Source organism: Alosa pseudoharengus, unplaced genomic scaffold (assembly GCF_046254945.1).
Source record: "Alosa pseudoharengus isolate Yale_2024_CS ecotype anadromous, Long Island Sound unplaced genomic scaffold, YU_APseudo_1.1 YU_APseudo_1.1_scf_9, whole genome shotgun sequence".
Taxonomy (NCBI): domain Eukaryota; kingdom Metazoa; phylum Chordata; class Actinopteri; order Clupeiformes; family Clupeidae; genus Alosa; species Alosa pseudoharengus.
Window position 1 is genome coordinate 5,298,485 of NW_027468881.1, and position 20,458 is coordinate 5,318,942.

The window sequence follows — 20,458 nt, forward strand, 5'->3', positions numbered from 1 at the left end:
AGTTTGCCTTGAACAGAGGCGAACATTCGTGGTCTGTTTCTGCATTAATTAAACACCACTTTTCCATCAGAAACATATTTGTAAAAAGCATAGCTAGTGTGATATAGCACTTCGGAATATAGAATCAAAATAAACAATTTCATCAGTAGCACAAGAAAAGTAGTGTAGCTCAATAGGTAGCAATGCACTCTCTGATGCGGGAGACCAGGGTTCAATTCCTGCTCACTGCAACAATTTTGAAGGTGTATTTCTCACAGCTAAACCAAGCTACATAGAGAGATACAGTATAGAGAGATAGAAGGTTGGGCTTGTGGAACTTTAGGCTACATGGTCCTCGCTTTAGATTGGGGGGCTGCAAAATTTACTACAAATAGGTAAGAAAGGTCTTATAAGTGTATTAGTTATCCACCTATTTGTCTTATACACCATTAACAAGCATTAACAAGCTGCTTGTTAACACTTACAACTGTTAACAAATATGCTTGTAAGTAACTTAAAAGGCTGCTTATTATCACTTACAAGCTGCATGTTAACAGTTAGTTAATGTTATTAAAGGATAACAACAGTTAACTAACTGTTAGTAATGAATTGTTAACTGCTTATTATGCACTGTTAATACCTAATAAGCACATGTTATTCTAAAGCGTTACCTATACATGTAACACATGTATTTGGACAGTCTTTTTTCCAAAAGGAACTTCAGCTGTACTTCAGCGGTCACAAAATGTAGTGGAGTAAAAAGTAAGATATTTGGCCTCGAAATGTACTGGAGTAAAAGTAAAAAGTTTAACAAAATTGAAATACTGAAGTAAAGTACAGATACATGAAAAAGCAACTTAAGTACAGTAATTGAGTAAATGTACTCAAGTAATGTCCACCACTGCAAACAGATATACCAGTAAATAAAACACACTCTGTAACACCCCCCCCCCCCACACACATACACACACACACACACACACACACACACACACACATACTTACGCTGAGACACGCATGGTCTGTGCTTGCAGACACACACACATTGTACACACACTCACACACATACACACATGCAGATGCACATACACACACACATGCATGCACACGAACATGCATGCACATACTAGGGGTGGGCGATATATATCGTCTGCGATAATATTGTGATTGTTGTTTTAACAATGTGCAAATTTACATTATCGAGTATTTAAATTACTTATGGGGAAAAACACTCAAAAACACGCATTGAAACCCCATACATTCACTAAATCCAGGAGGTGTAGCCTATGCGAGAAAAGCCCCTGGCTGCAGCAGAGCAAGTGTCACACATTGGGTCCACATTGTCACACGCACGCCTAATGTTTATTTTGTACAGTGAGGGCTACTTCTGTTCAAGTAGCATTGATGAGTCACGTTTTTTCCTACATGGTATTATATAGAAAGAAAACATTAGCCTTTGAGTATTTTAATAGTCAGTTGTAAACAAAAAACTCTTCTCATTTAGGCCTAACCCTTTTGTAAATGGACTGAAGTTCACTCTAATATCGATTATGCTAACCGTTAGCATCTCTATAGGATTTCTCATATACATTAGCCATAAGCTAACGCATTAGTTTCTATTCTCTAACTTGGAATGTTAGCCTCTGTTGGTCTGCTTAGTTTTACAGTGAATCCTATGTAAAGGTTTGAAAGGAACTTCAGCTTCAGACTTTCTCTTGGGAAACTGTTAGGCCTATTCATCTTCTCTAATGTAGCTGGCTAGACCATGTCATTGCCACACACACAAGTGGGGGCAGAATTGGAAATGTGTCATAGAGTGACAATGCATTGGTTGATTTGGTTAAAAAGTCACAGGTTAGGTTATTTGTTATTATTGTATTGATGCTATTCATAAAGAATGAGCTGTAAAGTAACTCAGACTTTTACAAATTTATTTTAAAGGATATTGACTAATTATCGTTATCGTCAAAATCACAAAAAATATCGAGATATTATTTTTTGTCCATATCGCCCACCCCTAGCACATACATGCATGCACACACACACACACACACACACACACACACACACACACACACACGAACAAACACACAAACATACACACCCATTTGTCATTGTACTGACATGCATTGGAGGCCTGAGTGTCCCATGTGTGCTGAATGGATAACGAGTCTGTGTGTGTGTATCTGTATGTGTGTGTGTGCGCGCGTGTGTGCGTGCGTGTGTGTCCGTATCTGTGTGTGTGTGTAGGTGTGCCTGTGTGTGTGTGTATATGTGTTTGTATGTGTGTGTGTGCCTGTGTGTGTGTGTGCATGCGTGTGTGTATGTGTGTGTGTGTGTGTGTGTGTGTAAGCCAGTGGGCTGATCTATGGAGTGTGGGTGAGGAATATTTCTGTGTTAAGAACATTATGACGATAATTACATACTGCAACTGTTTTAGATTTGATTTAATCTCCTTTAATGTGAATCTTTTTTTTTTCTCTTTCTCCTTTTTTCTCCCTTTCCCTTTCTCTCCCTTTCTCTCTCTCCTGCTCTCTCTCTCTCTCTCTCTCTCTCCCTCGCTCTCTCTCTACCCCCCCAGCTGTCGATGCGTGAGGCGGGCGATGGCCTCCACGCTCAGATGAACTCCATGATGGGGGCTCTACAGGAACTCAAACTGCTGCAAGTTCAGACGGCTCTGGAGCACCTGGACATCTCCGCCAAGCCTCCCTCCCACACACACACGCACACCCGCACGCACACACACCCGCACACACTCACCCAGACACACACACAGCTGACCCAGGCTCTCTTTGACGAGCCTCCATTCCCAGACCCCCCCTCCCTACTGGAGCTCGGCTCCGCCTTCATCTCCGACTCATCGATGGAGGAGGCCACACCCCCACCACTACCACGCCCCCTTAAGAAGCGTGCCTCCCACCGGGGCAGTGTCAGCACCTCCCCCTCCTCCTCCTCTTCTTCCTCCTCATCAGGGTCAGGCTCAGCAGACAGCAGCCTGCTGCTCTCTCACAGGTCCTCTCGTGACAGCGCCACCTCTTATGAGGACGCTTCCTGCTCCGCCTCTGGATTAGGCTCAGGTTCTAGTTCTAGTTCTGGTTCTAGTTCCGGTTCCGGTTCCGGTTCTGGTTCCGGTTCCAGTTCCAGTACCAGCTGGCACTCGCGGGCGCCTGTGCGTCAGCGTCAGCCCCCGGCGGTCACTGCCCCTCCCCCTCCGCCCCTCTCGCTGTCCGAGCTGCAGGAGCTGCTCCAGTGCCTGTCACGGCAGGGCCCGCCCCTACGCCACGACCTTTGCCCTCTGGGGGACGAGGAGGAGGAGGAAGATGGCGGCGACTGGACGTCCTCGCTGATGAGCTGCAGCCGCACGCGCCAGCCGCTGGTGCTTGGCGACAGCTTCCTGGCCGACCTGGTGGGCAACTGGCTGGACCTACCGGAGGTGGGCGGGGCCGAGGAGGGGGCGGCGGCCGGTTGGCGTGATGGCGGACACACCCCGCGTCCATCTCGCGCCCAGGAGCTGCGTCGCCGCCTGGCGCTCACCACCGGGATCTTCAAGAAGGTCCTGCGCAGCGTCCGGCCCGACCGTGACAAGCTGCTGAAGCAGAGGCCTGGCTGGCCTGACCCCACGGAACTGCAGAACCCGGACCAGCTGCACAAGAGAACCAAGAAGAGCGCAGCTGCCGCCAAACCCAAGGGCAGCTTCTACCGGCCCTTCTGGAGCCGCAAGGGGAAGGCCGGTGCCAGTCTGCCCACGGACAGGCTGCCTCCGCTGGGCATCGGCCCACAGAGGGGGGCCTGGGTGCCCGCCGAGAGGGGGCACCCCCTGTTCGACCACAACGCTGCCATCTGGGTGTGAGAGCCCACTCTGGGCACTGGGGTGCCAGAGCAGAGACTGGCACACACACACACACACACACACACACACACACACACTGGCACAGACAGAGAGCGGCACACACACACACACACACACACACACACTGGCACAGACAGAGACTGCCATACACAGACGGGCACCGAAAGACGGACGTGTAGACATTGACACACACACTGACAAAATGAGATTGGCACTGAGACTGGCACAGTAATACTGCCATATCCACACTGGCACAGTGAGACTGGCATATCCACACTGGCACAGTGACTGGCACAGTAATACTGCCATATCCACATTGGCACAGTGACTGGCACAGTAATACTGCCATATCCACACTGGCACAGTGACTGGCACAGTGAGACTGGCATATCCACACTGGCACAGTGAGACTGGCATATCCACACTGTGGGGTGTATTTGTGATGAAAAGGGGGTTTGTGCCAATGCAGCCCCACTGCCAAGGCTGCTGAAAACAGACAGACAGACAGTTTGTGTGTGTGTGTGTGTGTGAATGTGTGAATATCTGAGATTCCAAAGCCTTGCACACAGCGAGGATGCTGTACAAAGATGTGTGTGTTGTGTGTGAGAGAGAAGATAGTGTGTGTGTACATGTGGGTATATGTGTGTTGTGTGTGAGAGAGAAGAGTGTGTGTGTGTGTGTGTACATGTGATGTGGGTATATGTGTAAGAGAGAAGAGAGTGGGTGAGCATGTGTGTGTGTGTGTGTGTGTGTGTGTGTGTGTGTGATTAATGGTACATTCCTAAGGCGTCCTATGGAACATTTCAGCATCAGAGATGCCCCACAGAGACCAATGGACACAAGGCACCACTACAAACACTCTACAATATGCACCCTAGAAACACACACACACACACACACACACACACACACACACACACACACACACACACACACACACTCAGGCATAAAGACCACCACAAACACTCTACAATATGCACCCCAGAAACACACACACACACACATACACACACACTCAGGCATAAAGACCACTGCAAACACTCTACAATATGCACCCCAGAAACACACACACACACTCAGGCATAAAGACCACTGCAAAAACTCTACAATATGCACCCCAGAAACACACACTCAAAGACACAAAGACCACCACACACTCTTGATATGCACTCTGGAAGAACACATCCGCTCTCAGACCAAAAGCACACACACACACACACACACACACACACAGACACACACACACACACACACACGTAAATGAACTTGATGTCATATTGACCTTGTGTCAGGGGACAAGTCCAGTCCCTCTGGGCTGATGAGGTGAGAGAAGGCCACTCCTAGAGCTGCTATATGGAGTAGAGACGAGATGTTTATCACAGCAATAAACCCCCTCAGGAAACAACCTCAACCTAAACACTTACACTATACTTACACATATCTAACAAACACACTATAAACACAGACTCAGTGTATAAACAGTGTAAGTACGTTGTAAGTAAGTATGTTACACACGTTTACAATACAGGTCATATAACATACACGTGACTGAATAGATTCACATCATATCATAAACACATCACACACACACACATACATGACACAGAACCAGCCTTTATATCCGCACCAACCACACAGGTTGTGATGTGATGACATCACTGATTTTACAGCGCAGGCCTGACCTATGCTGAAGAACTGGGGCAGAAGACATGTACATACACACACACACACACACAACGAGTCCTTTGTTTCAGCACTGTGGGGGACTCTATTTAGACTCTCACATCGTTACTGACAGCGCCATTTTATTCATACAGCAGACACACACACATTTGATTTACAATCTTCACACGCATAGAGCTTCATACAGTCAGAGCATCATTACTGACAGCGCCATTATATTCAAACAGGAGACCAAACACTAGTGCTCACACACACACTTGTGTTTACACACACTCAGGGATGCTCAGCTGGATGCTCATGACTCCAAACACAGCTCTGCATACATACACACACAGCTTCAAGAACTGTAGCCGATGGGAAAGGACATAGCTCATAAAAAGCTTTCCTGAATGATTGTGTCTCCACAGTCATATGCACGCACACACACACACTCACACAATAAACAGAGAATTGTAAAACATGGCTCATGCATCCACAAAAACACATACATACACAAATCAGACAAACCCACACACACAAACTCATACTGAAAAACTCCAAACACGTGCACACACACACACTCCCAAATGTGCACTCCTGAGCTCAACCTAATTCCCATGGGCCGTTGTTCAGTGTTAAATCATCCATGAACACAATGCCTGAGTCTGCGTTGGCCGAAACAAGGCCCTGTTTTATATCAACACCCTGCGCTGGTGCCCCCCTCCCACGTCCCATCAGACTGCCCGGGCAGATTACGCCGAGTAGCCTTTTAGGGTCACCTTGCTCAGGCCGCTTAGGGGACTAAAGCTCTTCTGCTTCACCAAGCCCTGTTAATACACACCTGTCAAAGCATGATGGCCTTCGCCATGCCGCATTGAGCACACGTCTTTTAAAGATTCATGTCTTGAGAACTGTTCTTTTTTTATTTTTCATGTCACCTTTTTTAAATTATTCTTGTTTAAAAATGTTGTGTTGTGTATAAACCGATGATATTGCCCTTTTCCAGTGAGTAGAGTTTTCCTATGCAAGAGGTGATGATGAGTTGGCTGAAGAGAGATGTCTTTGCCTGCTGTAGAGCGAGCTCAATAAATTATAGCACGCATGATGGTGTGTGTGTGTGCCTTTACTCCTGGTCACATCACACACACACACACACATACGACCACACATACAGGCCTACTTGGGGTTTGGGTGCAAGGCTGTATTTATGTCCATGACTGACTTCATTGGTTGATGTAGAAGTCATGCATGACCTGGTTTTGCTTGATATCAGTTGGGGCAAACTGATTTATCAGAGCATGCGTTTGTCTATATATAGCTTCCAATAGTTTCCATTTGGGAACACACACACACACAGACGTTGTTTCATCAGAGCATGTCAGTCCAGGAGAGGGTGGAGCAGAGGTGGCAGGACATTGGGTCAGGGTACACAGCAACTTCCTGTCATTCATCTAAGCACTTCCTGTCTGAAGTGCCCGGAGTAAACAGGAACAATGAAAGCTCTCAACGGCAGAAGCTCCCCTCTCCACTTCAAGGAGGTCAGTTTAAGCACTATAGTCCTCTCTAGGTCAGTTTAAACAATATAATACTCTACAAAAGTCAGTTTAAGCTCTATAGTCCTCTCCAAGGTCAGGTTAAACACTAGTCCTCTCTAAAGTCAGTTTAAACAGTCCAGTCCTCTCTAAAGTCAGTTTAAACATTATAGTCCTCTCTAAGGTCTGTTTAAATATTATAGTTTTTAAGGTCCGTTTAAACGTGACATGACACTGTCATAACACAGAAGCGAGTGAAAGAAGTGTTATGTCAGAAACGTTTATAACTTGTAATGTTTATGACACGTTCATGACAGTGTCACGTCAAAGATTATAAACATAATAATCTTTAAGGTCCATTTAAATATTATAATTTTTAAGGTCTGTTAAGACATTATAATCTTTAAGGTCTGCCCAAACCCCTCAGTTCAGTCTGCACTGAGTCCAATGGCTCACAAGACTCCACGTGTCCAAATGCTGTTACCAGATGAACAGCAGGGAAACCGTTATGGGGACGTGAACTCAGAACCGGACCAGAGCCGGACTGGGGCCAGATGAGGCCCAGATCCATCCCAGAGCTCTACAATCAGGAAGTGTTTTCCCCCAGCTTGGCCAGATAGCGATCGGATGACCTGCTTTCTGCTTTCTCTCTCTATTGGGAGGGACACCCCACTTCCCTCACACACACACACACACAAAGACAGCACCCTGCCCTTTCATGATGCAGCTGTAACGAGTGTCTAACCACACTCTACTCCATTCAACTAGCTGAGCTGAAAATAGCAGACACACACAAACACGCACACACACAAACACAAACACACACACAGAGAAAAACAACCTAATGGCACAAGATACTACTAGCAGCACTTAACTGCACTCCAAACCAGCTGACCCTACCATGAAACATCCATATTCACACTCCACACCCATTCACTCAAGAGAGCCAAACCACTCAACTACTCACAAACATACACAATCATGCACACGCTCACACTCACGCACACAAACACACACACACACGCTCACGCACACACACACACACACACACACACACACACACACACACACACACACTCTCAAGACTCTGCATTCTGCTTGACCCAAACTGAAACAGCTCTGGAGCAGCACACAGAGACCAAATGTTGCAGGCTGTTTGCCTGGACGTGATGTCATGGAAACACAAAGGTAACCTCTGACCTGTCACATGAGCAGGCGGTCTGTGGGAGGTTGCTGTGGAAACAGATAACTGTGGCAGAAGCATCCAGCTGTGAACTAGAGTTGAATATACCATCAGGGGAGAGGGGGAAGAGAGAGGAGAGGAGGAAGAGGAGGAGGAGGAGAGTGAGAGGAAGAGAACATCAGGGGACAGCAGGAAGAGAGAGGAGGAGAAGAGGGGGGACATACCATCAGGGGAGAGGAGGAGGAGAGTGAGAGAGAAAGAGGAGGAGAGAAGAGAGGAAGAGAGTAGAGAGGAGGAGAGAAGAGATGCATGTATAATCCTAGATAATGAGTCAGCTCGTCCAGCAGACTCAGCCCTGGGTGGTACTGGGATTCCTGAGCTGCATGGGAACGTCCTCCCAAACGCCAAGATGGACAGAGCACAGGCCAAGACAGATAAAGGAGGGAGGAGTGGGGAGAGAGACAGACAGACAGACAGAGAAAGAGAGACAGAGAGAAAGAGAGAGAGTATTAAATAGATATGACAGACAGAGGCAGAGATGTGAAGAAAGAATATCGGTATCAAGTAGACCCAATCCCCCTCCACCCCTCCCAAAACACACACACGCACCAACATACACACACAGACATGACTGTCTGCCCCTAGTATTCAACATCATATTGACTTTGTCATAATTTCTCATTCGTAGAAATGTGTGTGTGTGTGTGTGTGTGTGTGTGTGTGTGTGTGTGTGTGTGTGTGTGTGTGTGTGTGTGTGACAGAGAGAGAGAGAAAGAGAGTGTTTGGGGTCATGATAATGTCACTACAGTTGTATGGGAAGGAAGTAGTTTAGGTTCATGAGAAAGAGGTCATAGAAACAGCTGGTATTCCAGAAGCAAAAACATACACACACACACACACACACACACATTCCCCCAATGGAAAAAGGCTCAATAAGATTCATCCATTTCCTCTCAGCAGCTGTTGGACTAACCCCTCCCTTCAGCCTCTCCTCTCTTCTCATCTGCTTGTCCTCTCTCTCTCTCTCTCTCTGTCTCTCTCTCTCTCTCTCTCTCTCTCTCTCTTACACACACACACACACACACACACACACACACACACACACACACACACACACACACACACACACACACACACACACACACACACAAACACACAGATATCCCACACCCCATGTGGTTACAGTTACAGACACACCAACAGTTTCACACACACACACACAGAGAGAGAGGGAGAGAGAGAGACTGTGCTGTCCTCTAGTTTAACTGTCCTTTAGTCTGTCTCTCATTCATCTATCAAACTTCAACACACACACACACTCAAACACACACTTATTGCAAAGTTATAAGACAAGGCAGTGAAATTTCTACACACACACCTCACATCCAGGGATTAAAGTGAAAAAAAGGCCATAAGTCATACATTGCTCATATCTACCTATAGCACCCCTTTTGCGGTCGCGACCTATTGGTTTTTAATGTACAAAAAGATGCAAACAGCAAAGTAAAGGGAGTATTCGCCTTATTCACACGGTGGCCATTGTTTAAACCAAAAGGAGGCTACAGGGTACACTTACTATATAATTAATGCCACCTACAGGTGAATGCATAGAACATAACAAATCTATGGTTTGTGTACCCTGTAGCCTTGTTTTAGCCGTCAATGGCCGCCATGTGAATAAGGCGAATTGAGAGTGTTCTTGATTGAGATTGAGTTTTCCTGAAGAAAAATATATTTAAGTACCATCCCTGATTAGCCATTGCTGTTCTTTTCTACTGCAGCAATATTGTAGAAAGGCTTTAGGGCAATTCCATGCAAAGGTCATCCTTAACATGGAAAAAAAAAGTTGTGCATACGCAAATAGAACTGTTGTTAAAATCTTCATTTAGGTCTATATTTTATTGTTTGTAACTGATCTGATTGAATTTGATGGAGAATTACACTCTTTTTACATCATAAATATGGTGTGCAACCATACAGAAACAACATTTTTTCACATGGTAATATTATACATATTTAAAAAGTGGATAAATGGACCCAAGGTTCAAACAAATTGTGTCATTTGACAAATTCCAGATTGACAAGGGAATGGTAGAGTAATGTCTATGCTCAGCTTGCCTTTAAGAGCACAACTCCTTACATTTGTAAGGCTTTTGTTTTTAAGTCAGCAAGTTCCATGGCCATGTCACATCCATAACGTTTTATAGGAAAAGTTTATGCTACACATACAGTGTTGATGCGACAATGTCCATAGTGTCTGTGCAAAGCTGATTTATATCAATGTAAAGTGTGATGACCAAATTGTGCCCCTTTCTTACTTTTAAAACCTTTAATGGTGCGTTATGGATGTGACGTTATGGATGTTACATAATGTGAATTTACAAGACTGGAGACTTTGTTATACCTCAAAGCCGATAAAACGTCTGTTCTAGTGGCATGTCAGTTTCAACGCATTTCACCTTAGTGTTTAGGCCTACAATTGACATTTCAAAGATTATTAGGTTGATCAAAACCACAAGGAGGCCTTGCCTAACTATTAGCAAAACAAACATAATATTAAAATACCTCCAGTGATTAGCCTAGCCATAGCCTATTTTCAAGTGGCCTAATAACGAAAATCTGAGCGATTATCTTCCTGTAACTGTCATACTGTTGTTGTACAGTAACTGAATTATCGTGTTAGCTGGTGAAAATGGCTGACTTTGCAGCTGGAGTTAACATAGCAACCTTCTGTTGCAGATCTGTTCAGCCTGCTGCTCACGTCTGCTTAACACAGTTTCATTTTAAATGTGACGCAATATGCCAGCATTTGAAGTGTCAGGTCCTCTGTAGCTAATACCCACAGAGTAACATTAGTAACGGCAGCAATAAACTAGATGTACCGCATAGCGGTACAAAATAGGACAGCCTCTCAGTCCTGCATATTCTCTTCGCAAAAATAAATCATGCTTGTCAATTTGTCTGTACTTTTGCATGTACTTTATGTGTGCAAATCACAAATGAGTGGGTATGGGTTAGGTTGATGTGGGCTCTTGAGACTAACATACCATAAATATTTTGTCATCTTGGGTGCAACGGTTCAGGTAGGGCTAGTTATAGGGCTAGGTATATACATGTTCCCTGGTGTTTCAGTTGATGACGGTAAAAAAATATATGTATATATATTTTATATTTTAAATGACTTATTGTCCTGATTCTTCCTGTTGATCTTAGTGGGCACTGAGGAAGCAATAATTTCATCGCTAGTTTTTCATGATTACTATTTCAATTGTTTCATATCAAAATTCACTACTTAATTATGTGTTTTATGTAGTTTGTCGAGGACTGGTTCAGACACGTCACATCCATAACGTGAAACCGTCACATCCATAACGCCAGTTTTTCCTACATAATGCATTACAAAAATGACGCATAGTTTCAAAAACACACTTTTTGTGTTCATTCAAGTCTCCTTCATGCTACATATATCATAGTTTCGGCAGTTTCCTTCAAAATTCACAGAGTTTGTAGAATACCTGTAATCTCTCACAAAAGTGTGTCCATTTCATGTCACATCCATAACGCTGATATAATGCCTTGTATTCTTAGGATGAAATTGATTATATGAAATTTGAGGATTTCTCAGTATTCAGAGGACATAGGTTACATTAAAAGTTATGCAAATTAATTCACTGATACTAATTTTGCCCCCACTCTAAGGCATTTTGTTTACCAATATGAGTCCAATTGTCACATCCATAACGCTGGAACTGCCCTTTAACTTACACTCTTATTTAATTACTTCAGGCCAAAAGTGTTTAAAGGGGAGATTTTTTTTCTTGTTAATATGCAATTCAACACAAGTAACATCTATAAAATCAAGTGTGCAAGACTTCCAATTTCCTCATCATATTTCCATTTGTTGCCTCATCCGCATTTAATGAAAACATGGTAATTTTGAGTTTTACAGACAACTCAAGTTTTCCAATGAGCAGCGATACTGTGTGTGCTCATGCAGGAGGTCCTCGGATTTGATAACGACAATCTGGAGAGGGCGCTTTCGTCTTCAGCAACAGATTGTATAAGGTTGACAAGAGGTTGCGATATGGTGAGGGACAGGTCGTGTTGCGCTATGAAAGAACATGCGTAGCCTACTTTCTAAACGTAAAAACGGTCAGCCATAGACAGTGGCGTAACAAGCCAATGGTGGGCCCAGGTGCGAGAGCGCTACACGGGCCCCATATCAACAAATTTTGGCCCAAGATGAATTAGCTCTGATACATGCAATACACATTAAGGGTGACTTCAATTGTTTATGCAAAGGGCCTGAGGCACCTAAGTAGTTTAGTTACAGATTACAATTTCAAATAAAAAACACACGACTACATATCCATTACATGTCAAAACATTAAAAAATGATTTTATTAACAGCCTGCAGGCCAGGGTAATCTAATATTACTGCATTAACATCAACTCGCATGGAATTATGGGAACACTCAATGCGCCTCTTCAACCCTCTGCTGAAACTGCAAGCGTAGATTGCTTGCTTATAAACTCGCACTGCGCAGAAACAAAACTTAATGTAGCCTAACTTATTTAACCGTCCAGAAACCAAATAAAATTATTCATATGCATACAATCCCCAATATGCGTGAATTAGGCCATTAGAAGAAGGCCATCTTACGAGCCTTTCGTTGTGCAAAATCGTCAACGATGTTCCCAATATTTAATGCTCTGGCTCTCGTATTTTCAATGGACAGGATAGCTAACCCACGGAGCCTCTCCTGCCCCATGCTGCTCCTTAGGTATAGGTCTTAATAAATTTGAGTTTGGAAAAAGATCGCTTAGCTGTTGCCACAGTCACAGGCAATGTCAGAAACAACATGAGTAGGCTACACACTTCCCCGAATGTGGATGTTACACTGTCATAATCTACCACCAGCATTTTGGCAAGTTGAAAAATAGATGACATCTGTGAAATCTCTGCTTTAAAGCAAGACCTGAATGAGAGGAGTTGTGTTGGGAATGTCGGTGCAATGCCCCTAATGGTCTGACAAACGTCTTGCCTTTTCAAGCAGTTCATCATCACCTGCGAGTTGAAGGGTCATACGTAAAGACTCAAACACATGACAAGTTTCCCGCATACTTGCAAATCTTTGGGAGAGCTGACTGATTATGATGTCCAGAGTTGCATAAAATACCTGCACTTTGACTCTCTGCATCGGTTAAGCGCTCATCTTCCGATAGATCGTCAAAGTGACGCTTCACTCTCCGTGCTCTAAAGTTCTAAAAAAAAAAAAAAAAAGGAGGCAGGGCGGGGGTAGCGACGGGCCCCGGGAGGTCACGGGCCCTGGTGCGACTGCACTTGCTGCACCTACTATAGTTACGCCACTGGCCATAGATAAACGTAGCCTACCTCTGGCGTGGTGTCTAGTTGCACCAAGTAGGGAAGATGTCCTGAAATGCACAAACGTTAACCTTATGGCGGTCTTCTGATTGGTGGCGTGCTAAAACGTTTCCCTATTGCATCCATAAACAATTTTCTTGCAGCAAACCGGCGCAAAAGCAAACCCCTGGCACTTTAATTTCTTTACACCATGGCTTGTTAGTTCTCCCCTATTTCCAACAGCCGCCCATCTCCATTTATTTTTTAACATTTGACACCTGCCTTCCTTTAGCAACAACGCATCCATGACAGTGGCCTTGCCAAATAGACGCACACAAATGACGCTAATATACGAAGTTCTGGTAGGCCTACTGGTTATGGTTTTGTGCTATAAATTAACAATATTTTATAGCAAAGTTTTAAGTTGACTATTTTAATTGCATGGTTATTTTTTGTCAACATACACTCACAACCTACTGTCGTTAAAAGTGAGGCCTAAGCAAAATAGGCTAGGCTACAAGGCTGTCTGTGCGTCACAAACACGACTGACCCCCTTACTAAACAGTTTGCGATGATGACAATATTATTATTATTTTATGTTAACACGCTCAGTCAAAACCTTCCGTCGCAAATTGTGAAAAACATTGTTGTACATGTCATAACAGACGGGATAATAAATTGCATAGGCTACGGTTTATATTGCGTCGCTTTACACATAATGTTAGTTGCACTGATTAAAAACTGTAACAATAATAGTAGCCTACATTGGGTGGCATAGCAGGCTATCTGTTCAAGTCAGAGGTGACACCCAAAATGAATGACCTCCCCTGACAAGAGTTTGTGATAGTAAGAAATTGTCTACATTGATGCACGGAAAGAACACAGCCTATACGCTTCTTCTCCAAATTCGCACATAGAGCTCACAATATCATATCATATCCAAAAAAGTTAAACGGATTGGCCAACCTGATCAGCTGTCTCGACTGTGTCACTATAATCCAACTTTTAGACCGTTATTAGTCCTCCATACGTGTTTTTTTTTTTTAAGCAAACGCCCCAGGCCAATGAGACAAGCGTGTACAACATTAGCGAAATTCATGGCTGACGTAGGCTATCTTCTTGAGCGGTCACTGATTGACACACAGAAAGTTCTAAAGAACACTATTAGGTCTTTAAACATTTACCATCACACACATTAATTCATCTGACCTAATATTTGTAGTTGCCTTAAAAAAGGAAAAGAAAAGGTCATAGTCCCCCCCCCCCCTCCTATTTTTTTTCTCATCAGATCTGCATCAATCTCAAATATGACATTTCTAAAATCAAATTGACGGAAAATCCGTCGTACGACGGAGAACTTTAATCCTTGCACATCAGACACAAACACACACACTCGTAATGTAAGACACTCTAGCTTCTCTCAGCATTCACCCACACACACATGCAAACTTCACACAGACATACACACACAGCTAAGACGCATGCAAAGTATAAGCACACACACACACACACACACACACACACACACACACACAGACACACGTTCTCGACACTAGTGAGGTTTGTGCTGCAAGACCAAGCAGACAGAGATGAAATCTGAGTAAATGACATCATATCAGAATCAGTTGACTGGCCTGCACCAGGGTTAAATACAGTACTATGGACTGGAGTGTGTGTGGAGTGCATCTGTTTGGTTGGAGTGTGTGTGTGTGTGTGGAGTGGATCTGTTTGGTTGGAGTGTGTGTGTGTGTGTGTGTGTGTGTGTGGAGTGGATCTGTTTGGTTGGAGTGTGTGTGTGTGGAGTGGATCTGTTGGGTTGGAGTGTGTGTGGAGTGGATCTGTTGGGTTGGAGTGTGATACATTTACATATATTCATTTTGCTTTTATCCAAAGTTATAGGTGGCAGGCAGACACACACACACACAGTTTCCTGTTGTCTATTTTGGTTACAGACTGTCCATTCCTCTAACTCTGAGTGAGAGACTTTCGTCAAACTACATCAAACTACTACTACTACACACACACACACACACACACACACACACCTGTCCTCTAGTTAACTCAGTCTCAGTCATTCATCAACATACTATGTAACACACACACACACAGAGAGAGAGGGAGAGAGAGAGACTGTGCTGTCCTCTAGTTTAACTGTCCTTTAGTCTGTCTCTCATTCATCTATCAAACTTCAACACACACACCCACTCAAACACACACTTATTAGTCCGGTGGACAGCCCATAGAGCCCCATTGTGGACCCGGAAATGTTGAGTACACCAAATTTTTATGATGGAAATATATAGTATGGGTTCCCAGCATGCAGAAACTGCCGGATGCAAATTTGCATATGTTGGGCAATTTGTGTAATTGAGCTAATTAGCATAAATTAGCATAATAGCCTATATTGATCGTATTTTAAGAGCTGCTTGGCCAAAATGGACAATGTTAGTATGTTTTAGGGGTTACTGGAGATGCTGAGTCCATATCTGACATTTTCAAGATTCAAAATCACTATTTAAACTTGGTTTGGTGACATTTTACTCTCATTAAGCTGATTTTGTTGAGTTTTTTGGTACAATTTACACAGATTTTTGGAGGATAGGGCTGTAGCGATATACAGTAGGGCTGTAACGATACACCAACCTAACAATTCGATTCGTATCACGGTTTTTGACCCACGGTTTGATACGAACCTCGATTTTTCTTTTTTTGGAGGGGGGGGGGGCTAGACATTTCAATAGCCTACCTTAGAGTACCACAGGATTATAATGCAATATATCTGTATTATTTTATATCCTGATATAAAAAGAGAGAATACTGAATGTCTGATATTTATGACAGCACACTTTATGCAGATTAGCCTATAGCTTAGGCCTACTATTTCTATTACAACTCTACCACATTCAGCTGTCTGGTTGAAGCCTGGAAATATTGTAAACAAAGTAGCATAGTTGGCCAGTTTATCCTAGTCTACTGATTGGACTGTTCAGTTTCCTCATGTGTGTTTAAGGTAATACTGTTCTCCTTGGGACAAGCCTTTTGGGAAACATTGGTATTGAGATGATCATTCAGTTCTCCCAGAATCCCCAGCGCGAAACATCGTGGGAATCTCAAGCACAGTCCAGCACGCTGGCGTTGCACAGCTCCCCCAACAAGCCATTGCCATCCTCGGCGCGGGCGTTCCCACATTCAGTCCAGCAATTAGTCTCTGGCACTGCCACACAGCAGGTGGGGTGCACACACCGCAAGAGCCCTACTCACCCTGGGGAAACACAACCACCAGCGGCCCAATGCGGGGGTGCTAGCAGTCACCTGGTCTGTCGCCTCTCGTCCCCAGCTCCCTTCAGAGAACGCCCTCAGGTCGCATTTTCGCAGTGTGCACCACCGCAACGTTCCTCCAACACCTGGCGGGGCCTAGCCTCCACTGCCACGGACTCCCCGGCGCTGAGCACCGTAACTGGTACTGCACCTCCGATGCTCCACTCCGTCGTCTCGCCAGTCGGGGCAGCAGACTCCAGTTCCATCGCAGCCGGACCACACTGCTACAGCTACCGACGTTGGCGTCCCTCCTCTGCTGCCTTGTCGCAGAGCTGTCCTCCGCTTTTTCGGCCACTCCACACCGCCATGATCGCGCCAAGGCCTAGACCAGGGGTCGGGAACCTATGGCTCGCGAGCCACATGTGGCTCTTTTGGGAACTGCATCTGGCTCTCGGACAAACCTGCCATTTGTTTACTCAATAAGTCATGAATAATTTTGGTACTGTATTAAATTAAAAATGGACCTACTGAAATCAAAATGTTAAAATAGTGTTCGAAATATAATATATATGTTCACGTAGTTTAATCCATCCCATGTCTGTTCTCTACCGCTGAAATTCACGGTTACGTTGAATGTAGCCTACTGTACAGATATGAAAAACGCGTTTTTTTTTTTGGACAATGCTGTGCCGAGATAACATTCCACCCGCTGATGCTTTACTTAAAAATTCAGCTAGCTAACGGTTGTATCCAAAACAAAGAAAATGGCGAACAGAAAAAAAGATGAACGAGAACACTTTAATTGTTATTGTTGATGTGTGCGCTTGCTGTAGGTTAGATAAGGAAAATGTCAAAAAGGAAACGTCAGTGACCACAGTTTGCGAGCGCGAACACAAGCTGGCTGAAATGGGAAAGTTTCCATCTGAAGACGCGAAATGAACTGCCCGTTATATATATCGCGCACTGCAACGAGTTAGTATTGCTGTGTTAACTAACCCTGTTCGGTTCCACTTATGTGAAATCTTTCTCACATATGAAAAATATAAAGACAAACCTGCGCTCACGTTTAAGGGCAATTCCGCGCAAAACTGTCACATCCATAACGCCAACACAATGCCATGTTGGCGTTATGGATATATGACAGTTTTGCGTGGAGTTGTCCTTAAATGATGACAGCCTCAATTCTTGCATGAAACTTCACCTCACTGAATATGAGCCAGCCAGACTCCAAGGCCATCACCAAATCTAATCTGGTACAGTAGGCCTAATGTTCAATTTCGCCAATGACCTGTCATGTCATGAAAATTGAGTGTTGTGTTGTTAACTATGAGGTTACTTTGCATAACAAAAGAACACTGGGAAAATAGGGGGTGGTGCTTAGCCTACATGGGAAGCCTAAGGCCTATACTTCTGTCATTCCACTTTACATTTCAAGTTACTTGCACATTACTTTTAAAACTAGTAGAACATGTATTTAAAAATCCTCTGTTGAATGAAAGTAAATGTACATTAAATATCTAAACTTTTTCTTGTAACCGTCTTTATGTGGCTCTTCTGAGATTAAAAAAAAAAAAAAATGGTAAAAGTGGCTCTCCAGGCAAAAAAGGTTCCCGACCCCTGGCCTAGACCTTCTCTCTGGCTCTTGCCATCGGATTTCACACAACAAACTTTTTTCCCCCTTATTTTTCTAAAGAGCACCGGCAAACAGGCTAACTCGAACAGGCTCCGCCAACCGTCCATCCTCAAGGCACCACCTCATTGCCGCTCCACCTCTGCTCCGCAGCCAGGGCCACCACCAACTCCAGCCTAAAGCTGTCCGGCGGGGGCAGGGGCTCAAGGTCTTCTCTCAGTGAAGTCAGCGCCCAGGCCAGCGTCACTACCTTATTTTCCAAGGCCGCTTGCTCAGACCGCTCTCCCAGTCGCGTGAAGTCCTTCTTGCCGTGGCCACTGCATCAAAACCCTCTTCACTTCATTCCATTTCTCCCGTAGCTAGGTCCAGGCGACGGCTGGTCTCCTCCTGCGGCTTCTACTGAAGGCCTCTGTAAGCTTTTTAGTACCCCTTACAAGGGTTCTCTTCGGATCCTTTTGCTTGGGCCAACACCTAGCAGTGAGCATGGACGGATTATGAACTTTCGGGCCCCTGGGCCCAGATGTATTAAGGGCCCCACATTAATTGTCGCATATGTGGAAGGGGGGTTTTGAGGTCTTTCCTCAGAAATGTTTTAATTTGTTTGATGTGATTTCCTGTATTCTGGTGCATTTTGGAGATGGCCAATACTAAATTCAATCAGATTCATAGCCTACATCCTGATGTGTTGATATTGAGGCAATGATTTCATGCAAAGGCTTGAGCTTCAGGGCTCCCTGACCCCTTGGGCCCCTGGGCCGGGCCCGGTAGGCCCGTGCAGTAATTAATCCCAGGCGGTGAGGTCTCCCACTCCCGGCTCCTCCAGCACTGAAGACACTGTCTCCTACAGAACACAACTTGCTCCTCCATGGAAAACGTGCCCATCTACAGGTGCTGCTTATTTGGAAAGCAGCAGACCGTCCTGATCCACCGGCTGTGGATATAATCGCGTTTGGAGGGAGTTAGAAGACAGGTATGAAGAAAGGAGAGGAACTTGCCCACCCTCGATTCAAGTCCTGTTGCTCCTCCTGATTTGTTAGATGTTATCAGCTGTAACTGCAAAGCTGGGTTAAAACTGTGTATACATGTATCTGGAAAGTGCAGCTGTGCAGCTGCAGGCCTGGCCTGTACTAATTATTGTTTCTGCAAAGGCAGTGATGTTACATGTGGCAATATATTTACACAGCAAAAACAGCAGAAGGACAGGGATGAAGAGTCTGGAGAATATGGCGACAGGACAACGGATGAGGACAGTGAGGAGTAGTAGAGGCTAGTTCTTCCCTTTGTTACTCAATTGTGAGTCACAGCAGAGGGCCAGTGAATAGCTATTTCCAAAATGATTGTGGAATTCAGAAATAACTTGAGGATCCAAATTATTCCTAAACACTGAACATTTTTATCCTCCAAAAATCCGTCGAAATCGCCCCCAAAAACTCAGCAAAATCAGCTTAATGAGAGTAAAAACGTGGCCAAACCAAGTGATTAAATAGTGATTTTGAATCTTGAAAATGTCAGATGACTCAGCATCTCCAGCAACCCCTAAAAACATACTAACATGGTCCATTTTGGCCAAGCAGCTCTTATAATATGATCAATATAGGTGATTATGCTAATTTATGCTAATTAGCTCAATTACACAAATTGCCCAACATATGCAAATTAGCATCCGGCAGTTTCTGCATGCTGGGGACCCATACTATATATTTCCATCATAAAACTTTGGTGTACTCAACATTTCCGGGTTCACCTTTCTGTCCACTGGACTATATTGCAAAGTTATAAGACAAGGCAGTGAAATTTCCTCTCTCCCTCTCTCAAACACACACACACACACACACACACACACACACACACACACACAAACACACACACCATAGCTGTCAACATTAAGCTTTGCCGATTTCCCGGGTTTCTCACCCAAAATATGGGAAAATTTCAACATATGGCTTACAGATGCCATAAACAGGCTAATGTCACTCTAAGGTTAGCCTGGTAAACCAGA

At 44.4% G+C, this 20,458-nt stretch overlaps 1 protein-coding gene across 1 annotated transcript in view; it reads left to right on the top strand.

Moving 5' to 3' along the window:
• Window positions 1-3,861, top strand: part of inka2 (inka box actin regulator 2) — a 16,113-nt gene extending 12,252 nt beyond the window's left edge. Inside the window, exon 2 of the mRNA XM_076276770.1 lies at window positions 2,561-3,861. Coding sequence (XP_076132885.1) covers window positions 2,561-3,829 — 1,269 coding nt within the window. The 3' untranslated portion in view covers window positions 3,830-3,861. The remainder of the gene's footprint in view (window positions 1-2,560) is intronic.
• Window positions 3,862-20,458: the final 16,597 nt, after the last annotated feature.